At 39.3% G+C, this 13,902-nt stretch overlaps 2 protein-coding genes across 2 annotated transcripts in view; both read left to right on the top strand.

The window, feature by feature from the left end:
* Positions 1–1,522: 1,522 nt before the first annotated feature.
* On the top strand, positions 1,523–4,515 carry MSBP (membrane steroid binding protein). The gene is made up of 3 exons (XM_065302633.1): positions 1,523–2,196; positions 2,262–2,411; positions 3,781–4,515. The coding sequence occupies exons 1-3, from the start codon at positions 1,857–1,859 to the stop codon at positions 3,888–3,890; spliced, it is 600 nt and encodes a 199-aa protein (XP_065158705.1). The 5' UTR covers positions 1,523–1,856; the 3' UTR covers positions 3,891–4,515.
* A 527-nt stretch (positions 4,516–5,042) lies between these two features.
* Positions 5,043–13,902, top strand: part of Plc21C (Phospholipase C at 21C) — a 34,082-nt gene continuing 25,222 nt past the window's right edge. Inside the window, exon 1 of the mRNA XM_065302262.1 lies at positions 5,043–6,162. Coding sequence (XP_065158334.1) covers positions 6,016–6,162 — 147 coding nt within the window. The 5' untranslated portion in view covers positions 5,043–6,015. The remainder of the gene's footprint in view (positions 6,163–13,902) is intronic.

Raw genomic sequence — 13,902 nt, 5'->3', positions numbered from 1 at the left:
GACAGAAACTTTTAGAAATCTATCGCGTAGAAGAAATGTTTTTCATGTCCAACACTCGCGGACAAATTGTACGTGATCAGGGGGCGTGAAAAAAGTAGACAAGAAAATGGGGTGATAAACGAACCACCTGTACGCTCATTCACCGATGAGTACACCCATTCAATGAGCTAACCTAACCTCATTCATAAACCAAACACAGAGCAAACATTAAAAACTGCTTTCTTTTGTTTTTCTTTTGCGAAACAATTGCTATACTGCAACACAGAGAATTTTCTGTCGTATAATAAAACGACAATAAACTATACGTATAACAAATAGCAATTTCTCATATCAGAGATGGAGAGATAAGTGGCGAATTGTTTTTTCACTTGTTGATGTTTGTTTTGGTTCGCGTGTGTAACACCAACACGTGCACAGCTATTTACATTCCGCTGCAATTTTAACTAAACTCACCGGATATAATCCCGTCCATTTGCAACAGCGCGGCCTCCAGCAGCTTGCTCGCCTCCGTCTGCGGTGTGCTGGGCCCCATCGACTCTGCCTTGCCCATTGTAGTTGCACAGCCGAATCAAAACGTGATTATCACAGGCGACGACCTGCTACACTACAATAGTTACGACTGTTTTCGTAAAACACACACGAAACCGGCAATCGTACAACTAACAAGCACCCGAAATACAATTGGACGTGTAACGCGTCCGCACACGCGCGGTATGCAACCTGCAACCGCGGAAGAATTGTGCACTCAAAGTGAAAGTTTGCAGTTTATTATTATGTCGCGCGAGTCGACGTAAACACACGCTACGCGCACGGCTTGCGTCCGCGTTGTCGCCGTTGCCGTGGAGCGACACAAGCGAACAGGAAAATACACGCACAAGGTCATCAACTGCACACTGCTACACGCTGAATGAAGCAAATATAATTTTATAATACTGATGGCGCCATCTGCTGGCAGAAAAACTTAACTTGTGCATAACACATTTTAAAAATCTTCTTATTGCAAAAAGAATGCAAATAAAAGTAATAATTTAATTACATTTACCTAATTTTTAATTTAATACTGCTTAATATTTGATAATATTGATTGAAAACAAAATAATTTATGAATAAATTATGTTGAAATGATACATGCAGCGCCATCTGTGAGACATAATCGACAACTGCACGATACATTGTTGCAGTTTGAAAACAGTTTTGAAGGTTCACTTTAGCGCAAATTGCAAATCATTAGCAATAATTTGAAACACGCCTAGAAGGTCACCATATTTGTGTATTATGCAATATAAATATGGAGTTGCGCAATGGCTGTAACTCAAGTATGTATGTATTAAATAAATACGAGTCAATTTCACAATTTTTGCTACGTCATTTTACAGATACCAACAGGCTGAACCATGAACACAATGAATTTTATGAATTGTATTAATAACGTTGTATATATTTAACTGTATAAACTTGCCTGGCTGCAAGTTATAGAATCGCACAGGTAAAAATCAGACCGATCGTTTCGCTTGGTGAGGTACTGCATTCGGCATTGTTTGTCAAAGCCGTGTGGAAATTACGACGCGCATCACGGCGACGACGCAGCGAACGCAACGCAGAACGGAGGAACGTAGGGTCAGGTCAGTCAACACAACAGTCGATGTGAGTGCGCCTCAGCCAGCCAGCCAACCAAACGTCGACGAGTCACGTTTCAAGTGCAAACGAGTCCGCTAGGAGTAGATTTACATTATATTTTGGAAGCGCCAGTCAGCCACCACTGTCTCTGCCGATCCGCCGCGTTGAAACAGTGATCCGCGCCGAGTGCCAACTTGTGCGTGATTTTCACCTAACTTCAACTTCATTCAATTCGAAAAATGGCTGAAACCATTGATAAGCCAGTAGCCACAGATGACGCGCCGATGGAGGAGGAATCCGCTGGCGGATTTCTCGTCGGTATCGTGGAAGAAATCATCACCAGCCCGCTACACCTCACGCTTGTCGTCCTCATCGTCTTTCTCATATACAAAATTATGCGCAACAAGAACCCAGCGACGACGTACACGCCGCCCGAGCCCCAGCTACCGAAACTACGCAAAGACTTTACACCACAGGAACTACGAGCCTACGATGGCACACAACCGGACGGCAGGATATTGGTCGCTGTGAACGGCATCGTCTTCGATGTAACCAAAGGCAAACGCTTCTATGGCCCCGGTAATTAAACCACCAACCCATGAAAAACGCATAAATTACATAAACTATTATATTAAAAATTGTAGGTGGGCCTTATGCGGCTTTCGGCGGAAGAGATGCCAGTCGTGGCCTGGCCACATTCTCTGTCTCAGCGTCCACAGAGGGTTATGATGACCTCAGTGACCTATCCCCAATGGAAATGGATGGTGTACGAGAATGGGAGGCACAATTCAAAGGTAAAAACTCAAAGTGTTTTCATGTAAAAACCGAGCGAAACCAGTTTGCAATACAAGCATTAATAGCATCTACTAGCTGACATGCTAAAAATATTATTGTAAGTGTAGCCAATGTTGGTTTGGCAAACAACAATAATCAGTGCAAGATACTAGATATTATCAGCTTAATCAATACATTGTACATATTTGAAGAAATGTCATTTATTAGAAAATGTGTAATATTTGTTCGCGATGCACACGATGATTGCCAGAGTTATTTATAGAAACGATTCTGCAAATATTCATTGTGATAAGCTAAACATTGAAATACAGTTATGCAGTGCTTGCCGAGAGAAAATGGGGTAAAACTATAAAGAAAGTCGTTCATGTACTGCACCGGTTTGTGTACACATTAAACCACTCAAACAATGACTTTCTAGCTGGGCTGTGCAACAAAGATACTTAGAAATCCCGTCATCACATCGGATAATAATCAATAAGGCGGATAATTCGACCATTAAACACGCATTATATTATTAATGACTATTAAATTAGCGATCTCTCCTAATAGATACCGAAATTACGCGCGTTACAACATAAGTTTTTGTTGTTATTTAATCGCTATCTTTAGCAATCAATGTGCTGTAGTTTTTGATAGTTTGTCTGGTGTGAAAATATTATGACTGTGTCAAAAACCGCTAGTGCACTTTGCTCGCACGGTTGTAGCGCATGATGTTGTAACACAGCGCATGTTTTATGAACAATTATTTGTGTATTGCGTCAGTTGTAACGGCGCGCAACTAACTCCATTTCGTCGTCGACTGCCGCCGAATATGTACAGCTTAAAGTGTCACATAAACTAATCACTACTATACTTTTACTTGCACAGAAATTTTTAAATTTCAATAACCGGGTTCACCAGCTTGATACAAAACATGCAACATGATGCGGCATATTCAGTTTTATTTTCGTTGGTGCGCCGCTCAACTCCGTATTGTTTCAAGGTTGTTCATTTCGAATGATAATGCGCATCATGATTGAACCTCACGCTCACGTGATTCGTATTTTATGCAACACCAAATTTTAATGAATTTATCTACGCCTTAATTAAATATTGCGCTTTTCGATGACGACATATACATATAATAATCACTATAAAAGTGCACGGTGTGTTTCTTTGAACATATTTTATGTGGTAACCAGTTGAGTTGAAGTAATAACATAAAATTAGCCTAATGATACACTTCCTTGGTGATGAAAGTGTACTTTGTCCTCTAGTTTATCATTATCATCATTGTTTTTGACTTTTTATTTATTAATACATTATACATCATCATTGATGACAGTGCAGAAAAGTAATTTTCAAGTGTTTGTGTTTATTACGTTGCAGAAAAGTATGACAGAGTCGGAAAACTATTGAAGCCCGGCGAGCAACCCACAAACTATTCCGATGAAGAAGAAGAACCGAGCAGCGCGCCCCAAGACAAAAAAGAGAATTAAATTTCCTGCGAGCAAAGAAAATCTAAACTAATAAAGAATGGGTTAGAGGAACCTTCATCCAAGAAGTTTTATTAAGCAAGTATCATTTTACAGCTGCGTCCGAACCAACACAACATCTACGGGGGAAGAGGGACGTCATACTTACTTTATAATTGTGAAAGTCTGATTCTTGTACTATATTTTTTTATCCGATACTATCTTACACGCTATACCCCATGTTTAAGTTTAAGTTTTAAATGAAATACACGGAAAACACATTTTAATGGGGTGTCAACGCAGAGACAACTAACAACAAAACATAAAAATCAGATGTATCATAAATTGTGTATGCGCGCCTGCGACTTTTAAGAAATTAATGTAACATATTTATATTGTATATTGAGGTGCAAGGTGTTTTTATGATATCCGGTTTCGTTTGATTCATACGCTGCTCTCCAGTTAAAGAAGGTGTACATTTATCGCATTTATGTACTTGTTAATTATGTAAATGATGTAAGGCTTTGCAATTTCTCGGTTTACGTCTAAATTTTGTTATCGATTGTTTTTATAACGAAGTAAATCATATGTACCGCTTATGTTGTTGTGGTAATGAAAGTAAAAAGTATCTATTTTATAGAAGGACAAACGTTTTTCCCCTTTGTTTACTTGTTACGCACTTTCATTTGGGTCGTTGGGCAGTTTATCGACGTTTAGGGGCAACGGCCAAAAACTATCGATTGCAACTGGGAATTATTCATGCATCTAATGAAATATTCATCATTTTAATGTTAATATTCGTAAACGTAGACGATTAAAGTGTGGTAAACACGGCGATAAATAACCGCATAAATTTCCGCTTGTTATCAGTTAAAAATTATTCGAAAAGTTACGGGTATTTACCACTAGAGGGCCATAGTATGCTTATTTTGAGAGTTAAATATGAAAAATATTGTTAGAAACTAAAATTATTTAAACGGAGATATAATATTTGTTTTACAAAATAAATCTTAATATAATTTATGATTTTTGATATTTTTAATCATTCCTGCTGGATTATTAGTTTAAATGTTATATACTAGATGGCTACACGTGGTTTACACGATTAATAAACACTAGTCAGCTGATTAATGCGCCATTCCTGCTGGCACGTCATTAGTACAGTAGCTAAACATTAGGTGCTGCCGCCAGCCTCCTGCTTTCGAAAGCATCGATAAACTAGATGCGCACGAGCGGCGGGTTTGCGCCCGAACTGCTGCCGGGCACAGAAGGAAGCACTCCGCGTTTCTGCAGGCTGCAGCCAGCAGTGAGAGTTGGCCTGGCCAGATTAGCTAACCTACCTCGATGCGTGCGCTCAGCAGTCGGGCATCGCTCAACCGTGAGTGTGTGTGGACCGCGCGCGTACATGCTAGTAGCCCAGTGACACATTGAACGACGATAGCGAAACGAACTCAGGTGCAGCAATCTCGCAGGATGTCACCTTGATCGGGGGAGGCTGCGGCGGGGCAGGAGAGCGCGCGCGATAAATTTCGACACGCACGCAGTACTAGTTACCAAGGGACGAAAAAAATGTTATCGGCCGAAAGGAGTGACCACCGCCGCGTCGACGACGAGACAGCAGCACGCAACCAGCAGCAGCAGCGCAGCTAAAACGTCTCGCGCGCGTGCCGAATGTGTGTCGGTGCATCCTAATCGCACAGGTGATTCTCGAGATTCGGCCGGGGGTGGCAGCGCACGAGCAACAGCTAGGCGCCTGTTCATACCAACTAGTCGTACGAAGCGCGCCGCAGGACGCACAAGTCTCTAGCGCAACGCAGCGCACCAGTCGAAATCGAAAGAGAACCAACAACAACTTTCAACAATATTCAATTAGAATGCAGCGCGACGACGGTCGCGGCCACCGGCGCCCGTTTATCGATGCGTGATTTAACGCGCTTCATCCCCCCGAGCGCGCATCATCGAGCGGACGTGCGGACATTTGCGGCACAGATGCGGAAAAGCGTTCGACTTGCCATATCGTCGATGTCACGCTGATCTAATAAAACTCGAACGGCACACCTACACACCGCCAACGGGACGACGGACGGACGGCCCAGCAGCAGGTTGAGAAGGGTTGCGACGTGTGAGTGTGCGATTGTCATCGGCGGCGATGTCGGCGGTGCAGGGTCGAAGCAGCACGACGACGCTGCCCGGCGGTGGTGGCGGCGGCGGCACGCCGACCAACTTCGTCTCGCTGCGGCCCGTCGAAGTACCGCCGATGCTGCAGGCCGGCGAGAAGTTCATCAAATGGGACGAGGTAAATATACCACCACCAACCACCAAAAAATGCATTTTGTTTTAAAATGGCCGCTTGTTATGTTGCCATGACAACACCACCGATAGAATAACAAATAATGCGAAATTTTTACACGTTGAAAATATCTGACCCACACGCGTCCAAACTTGCAGGAAAAGCGCTGTTAATGTATTTTGACAGTTGGAAAACTGCTCGGAAAGTTTACGCAGTTCGAAATAGCGTAGGAAATTGCTGCCCGACATTTGCGAGAATGCAAAACATGCAATTATACTAATTAAAGCTGAAAATGTTCGCTGGTAGGTGTTGCGAGTGTTTTAAAAGGTTAAATTTAGAATATTGATTAGTTTTCCACATGTTTTAAATAAATATCCTCAATATTCCTGCCTGAATCTTTATACTCTTCAAATCTAACCTCAAAAATATAATTTTTGCTCTTTTTATAACAAAAACTTGTAAATTTTCTGTGAAATTTACAAATAAAACATAATTTACATTTTCTACTTTACCAAACAAAACTTTGCTTGAAGCTTGAATGCGAAAAAAAAAACACATACCAAGAAGAAAATGCGTTTGTTTGCGTAACTGCGCACGAATATCATAAACACTGCATTATCACGAAGTGCTCTCCGGTTAATGCATACTACTTAGTGTGTCATTAGGAGTTGGATTATTCTATTATCACATTTTTGCATGCGGCCGGTTACGCGCGTACACCTCGCGCTCCCCGTCGCCATCATTGTGATGTTAATGTTGTTAACAAATTATATCCATTCATTGTCAGCGCGCTGGCGAAGGCGCGCGCGCGCGCTCGTCTCTCGCGTGTCCCAGTTATGCCAATAACACGCAACTGGCGTACGCGACGCGACGCATGTAAATCACGTTCGGAATTTCGAGCATTCAGACATTCAAACGAGTTATCAATTAATAATCGTAACGATGTTGTGTATTGATGTGCCTGCCATATCAATACGCTCAGGGCTACGTATTCATATAGATAATGTTAATAAACAAACATTTTCAATAATGTTTCGATGTTAAACTTAATTTTGCTCACCTTACTCGGGAAATTCATGTAAAAAACTACACAATTCACTGTTTTACTCTTGTATTTTTATAGGTTATGTTTTTCTTTGACATTTTTCTGTCAAATCGTAAAAATAACCTTGATATGACCTCTGGTGTGAATTGCATACTGTGGCGCATGGAAGAAATAGTGTGTAGATAGCGTAAATGAAATAAAAATCGTTAAACCTGCCGCTATAAATAGTTTGGCAGTTGGCATTACCGTTAATATTCCGATCCGCAATCTTATAAAACTCGCACATTGCGTCCGGTTCCAAATTAGAAACGTGCAGCGCACTGGCATGCGAAAAATGCGAATAATTTCAAACACGTCGAAAGTTACGTACCACCTAAAATCCCGGGTACAAGAAAGGCAGGCGCGCACGCTTCCGCTGCGCGAGGAAGGCACGACAAGATTGGGAAGAACGTCGAAATTGGCTCAACGCCGAAATGCGGAAGAATTGAAAGCGGCAGAGGTGGTGCTCTAGGGGCAAAGTGTGTGCGTCGGGGCGATTCGTGTGTTTATGTGAGCCGGGGAGTGTAAATTACCCCCGAAGGGATTAGTTTGATGTTGCAACATCAAATGTTTTGATATGACGTGTTGTTCTACTCTCTTATCACCAGTACGCACGCAGAGAAATGCGAAATGTGGACGAGTTGTGCTGTTGTGTTATGTTGTGTGTGGCTGGCGCGCGAGGTGGAAAAGGTTCAAGGATCAAAGCGCGCGCGGTTCGGATGTATTTACATAAAGTTGAAGGTGGCGTGTCTTGAAAACGGGATATTAGGGGTTGTGTTCGCACAAATTGATTCATGATATAAAATTTACATTATGCATACGGCTGGTAAGCGCACCTATATGTGTGTGCGGTGTAATGTTTCAACCTTTCAACTGGGCACGCAGTTAAGACTAGAGCCAGGAACCTTTTTCGCAAACATGTCGGATATAATTTCATTTACATTCTGGGAGGGAAATAAAGATATTTCAGTATTTTTGAACCTGTTTGGCAAAGATCTTTTATACTTACATTAAAAAAAATTATAATTGAAAAAGGTATATTTTTTTATAATATTTGATTTATTGCATTTGACTATGGTTCAAATAGTAAAATATTAAAGTATTTGAAAATTCTAAGTAAAAATGAAAATAAAAGTTTTATAGATAAGGTTATATGGTTTAACATAACGACATTGAGAAGCGATACTAGCGCCACTTAAAAAAGTAATATCTCTTTGATTCAGGCAGTATATTTGCCAATACAACACTTCCAATATTTTCCTATATATTTCTGTTTTATGCCTTTTATTCACGAACAATTGAATTAAACTTAACCAAAAATAGTACAGGACCTCGAAATTGAACAATATATCGATATTCCAATTTTTCTTTTTCAGAATATAATCTTTTTATATTATAATATCTTTTTCTCAATTATTTTTAAAGAAAAATTTATCGTAGTTTTACATTTATTCACAATTTATTAAAAACTGCAAAGTGTAATCAGTTCTTATTATATCAGAACACAAAACAGAATAAATTTCAAATAATTAATTGTCGTCTTTTATCGATAAGACCGTACGAAGTCCGCCAACACAACTAGTTTTGTAATAAAACACTGCGATTGTTTCATTGTTCTATATAGGTTTTAATAAAAATATACCTAAATGCCGTGGGCGTATTGTGAGAGTAATGTCTTCATTAAAGCTTTTAATGTGTTGTTGTTGCAAGCAATGCATCAAAACAGCACACTTAGTTAACTTTCTCACGGTTCTTCGTTGCTAGTTTCGTTTATTGCTGATTCAATACGCGCGGCAAATGAACGTGAAAATGTCGGAAATAAAATTGAAACGCAATGCCACAATGTTGCCGTAGGTTGATGTTTAATGCTTGCAATAAAACTTTACGGCATCTTTTTCTCAACTGGTTTTATTTTGTGCTTGTTTGTTTGTTTATTAAATTAAGTTTAGTATTTTCCCTATAGATACTGAAATTTAATAAAAAGACATCTTACAAGATGTGAAATTAATTTAGGATTTTCTATGGTTTTACTTGTGCTCATCTCCGGATGAAATGAATATACGTACAATGAGCGTATGCAAAAAAAAAGTAATCATGTGGCGTGGTTGATGGCGGCGGCGTCCTACAGCCGGCAACCACACTTCAATTAGATTATACATCAACTTCGTTTGAAATGTAACATAACTAAATATTTCCTTTTTATTATTGAAAACTAGCTTTTAGTAGAAATGTAATTAATTTTCACATTCTTCTTTCTTAGAAATGCGATAATTGAATCTCAATATAAACTTTCATTCCTTATTTAACCTATTTTAAATCACAATTTCCGATATTTTAATAGTTATTCTGCTATTCAGGGCTTTGTCGAATCCAAAAAATCATTGACCATCAAAATCTGCCCAACAGTTCATGAGTTATAAATGCTCTAACTAACACCACTCTGTTTTATATATAAATTTATCTGTTTTTAGCTTTTTTTAATTTTTAAGACACTCTGTATATACGAAAATGCTCGAATGGTCATTACAACGGTTAATTCTATTCGACTTATATGTCCCGCAACATTAGCATATTTAGTACCTAGAAGCCCAAGATAGAAAACACACAAGGGTTGTTATCTAGTTACACCTTCATTTTCCGCCTAATCCATTTACACTCTAACTGCTTTATTCAAATGTCCAACGTACAACGTAATTATTACCCCAATATATCTAAATATAGCAAAATTATTCATTTAAGCACGTACTGCACTTAGCATAAGCAAATTGCTTTATTTATAAATAAACTCGCCGGAATTTTCATCGTGCAATAAATAATTTATTTTCCGTCACACCCATTTCATGCAAATCCATCGCCGGCTGCATTTTAATGAATCCACTTCTTGCAATATTAAAGCGAATTAGCATAATTATATCTTCGCACTTAATCAAATAAAATCAATCAAGCCGCACAAAACAAACACCAGCAGTTTACCGATTGTAAACTGCATGAGAGATTGAGTATTGATTGATTTTATTATCAATTGCGTTGAAATTCAGCGCGCGCGACGAGTGCGAACGCTCGAATCTCGGAATAATATTTATTCCTTTTGATGATGCGAATTGTATTACACGACCTACAAACTGCCAAAGATGCGTCTGCGGCGCAATATCGATAATTTAATTAATATACGGAGCGTTGTAATAATGGCGGGAAAATTGCGTATCAAGTAAAAAAATAATAAATTTGTTTAAAAAAGTAAAAAATGTGTTGAATAATAATAGTTCATTACATATTAAGAGTGGAAAACAATGCATTTCATATATTAGCGAAATACATGCGCAGCAAGCGAGTAATTCATTGTTTTCCACTTTTAAAAATTCAAAAAATGATTTTTCCACTCTACCACATTCTAAAAAATCAATTTATCCCCAATATAAGAAGAAAATATGAAAATGGAAAATTTTCAATTGAATGTAAACCCCGATTTATCAATTCTGATGCACCAAAACACACAAACAAACAATTCGTCGATTTGATGTGGCATACTCGAACCACTCGACTTCTGAGCTGCTGCTCCCCGGTCCACTCTACGGGTCCACTCGGTAATGAATATTGTGTTCCAATATTCATGATGCGTTCGCGCCGCGCGGTAAGTGCTGGTGCCGCTGGTAGCTCGACTCACTCACTCGACCAATAATAGTCCAGGCCGGCCGATCGAATCGGATCGAGTGGTCCGAGATTGATTGCGTTCGTTAATAGGTGCACACACAATGCAGCACCAGCACCGGACGCGCGTGATCCCACTAGAAAATTAATACGCCGACAAGCGCGCGCGCCTCCGCCGGAATCGAATAACGCCGATCACGCTTAATCGCTTAATTATGCAACAGAGGCATTAATTAATCAGAGGCGCAATTAGAGTGCCGTTTTGCAGGAGGGCACCCCATGCGGAAAAAGTGATCGTTCGGGTGGTGGTATGTTGTCAAACGCAGTGGATTAAAGCAAGAGACATCAATTTTGCCGAAATTGACGGGTAAACGATTAATATACATTTACTAAAGTGATTCGAAGATTAAATTCATTTTTTAGGCAATAAAATAAATGATAACCTCTAATAAATTACTTTTTAGCCACCAGATGGCGGTAATATTAGTCTAAAACATAACCTATATTAAAACATTTTGATTTTTTGTTGAAAATAAAATTTTCTGCGTTTAATACTTACAATTTACTTTCATTGCATAATATAACATCTCATACATAAATCTCACCGAGATTTGTTTATAAACATTGCGATTTAAAATTAGTTACGTCAGGTTGTTTGAAAATACATACATCAAATAGTTATTATTAGATTATACTCGTTAATAACGTGATTGCCATCATCATGCCACATTCATTCATTCTACACCCGCCTCGTAATTAATTGAGTCGCGCGCACTTTAATTTTTGACAAAATGCACCGCGCTGCCGCTTTATTGTCTACGCCAGTGGCGGTTATGTGTCACTGATGCGCGTTACGCGTCATTTATCACGCGGAACTGCAATGGAAGCATAATGCATTCGGCGCGCGCGTTGTGTGCGGGCATGCGTCGCAAAGCAAACAAAGTGATATGTCAGAGTGTTATGGCTGCGGAGACGTCTTAACGGCCAACTTTCAGATTTACTCGCACGAATTTGGGGCAGCGCGCGAAAAATAATTGTAAATTTAGTATTGACAGCGTCAAAATCTCAAATTAGAGTTCAGTTTTTCCGAGATGTAATTCTTCCAATTTGTTTGGCTTCCGGTTGACCTGGCAAGGATTCATTTCTGCTTCTTTTTTTTGCCGTTTGCTTCGGATGTAGTATACCCGAGAGGATACTTTCGTTGGGAAAGTGATCTTTGCATTTCTCGTCGAGCGCACAAGCTTAGAAATCCCATGATTCGACAAATATTATTTTAAAAATTCAATTTTTAATGTTAAAATACATCAAAATGATTAAAAATTCTTCTAATAAATATTTCACATATTTTAATTATAGTTTTCTATCAAAAAATATCAAATTCTCTTGTGAATAGCGATTCAGGTAAATTAAAAAATACTCCTGCTGTATTCCTATCTCTCTAGCGAATTCACAATGTCCACATTACTAGATTTACAACAAGAATTAACTTTGAACAATCTGTATATGTGCAGTGTGCACATTATGAGAATCCCGCGCGCGTTTTATTCGTGCGGGAATACTCGACAAACAAACATAAATAAAATAAAACCTACGACTTTGCGACGAATGCGCTACCCTCCGCGCCCGCCGAGGGGGTTGAACAACTAACACCGGTACGCTAACTGCGTACCATAAATAAACAACAACAATATAATACCGCAAAGTCGAAATGAACAACAATTTCAGCTGTTTTACTTTAGTTTACGACAGCGCGCGTGCTATGTGCTTGTTTTTGCCAACAAAATGTCAAGACAAACAGAAATATAAAGATAAAGAAAAATGAAAAGTTATCAAATATTGTGCGGGTTTATTAGGAAAGCCCTATGGCGAGATTTTAAGGATTACCGCAAATCCGAAAGCGCAAGAAATCAAAATACCACCCATCTCTCCCGACTCGCCGCGGCGATGGTAGCAAGGGCGGAAACTAAATAACTAAATCAATAAATTCCGGCCGCGTTTGGAATACTGAGTGCGTACCCCTCGTGTGTGTCACAATTCAGCCACAACTAACAAATCCGAATAATTTTACGTGCATTTTTTATTTTTTACTATTTTACCTTTAGAGCTTTTTCGGAGGCAGAGCCAGAGATGCATATCGTATATGTTTGGCTTTTATTTCGTGCTCTTTCGTATCTTGAACCCTTTTTCCATGCGATATCCGCATTCTCAGCACACGGCGAGGCTTTTTCGTATTTTCTTATCCGAAACAAAACACGGACGCATCCCTGAAATAAGTGAATCGCAATGGGATGAGATATCACCGGCGTTGGTAAACCAGCGGCTGTGCGATTTGTCATTGCTAGCATGACATGCGCCATAAAAATAAAACTATGAATATAATGGCGTGACGGCGAGTCGCCCCTTTTCCGAAGGTGGGAAAAAGGCAAAAGCTTGCGTTTTCCAATTTTCCTTCCGCGGCGATTCATCATAATTCTTTATGTCCTTCATTTTTCTTCGGGCGTCGTTTATTTATTAGTTTTATTTATTTTTATTTTTAACCTTTGCTTTTGTAGGGCGTAGGGTGTGTGTTTGTGTGGAAAAAAATAAAAACGGAATAAATGTTATTTATCGTTTTGCGTTTGAAAGCTTTCGATCGTCAGGTTATAAGTACTCCGTAGATTTGATGTTATTTATGCAGTGCCGGTGTATAACTGAAGGCCGAAGGTGTGTGATCATTTCCCGGCGGGTTTAAGCGCGCCGGAAATTACAAATTCAATTTTGATATTTCATAACGCACGCCGTTAACACTTCCTAGTTGATTTCCGTTTTGCCTTGGTTCGGTTTTACGATGAAAGCTGCCAATAGCTTTATTATTATAGTTTCATAAAAGACTTAAGTAAGTATTAAATTGGTTATTAGATTTGTGGTATTGGTGGAGTTGAGTGGACATATTGAATCATCTGGGTTTGCTGCAGATTTAGCACTTTGGTTGACACAGTGAACATGATGTCGACATGTAATATGTGGTCTAATGT

The sequence above is a fragment of the Atheta coriaria genome, unplaced genomic scaffold (genome assembly GCF_025399875.1).
Source record: "Atheta coriaria isolate IRGN ID8LTWV9N9 unplaced genomic scaffold, Caltech_Dcor_3.1 hic_scaffold_5_pilon, whole genome shotgun sequence".
Classification (NCBI taxonomy): Eukaryota; Metazoa; Arthropoda; class Insecta; order Coleoptera; family Staphylinidae; genus Dalotia; species Dalotia coriaria.
The sequence above is the reverse complement of the archived record's forward strand: the minus strand, read 5'-3'. Positions and strand labels throughout refer to the sequence as shown.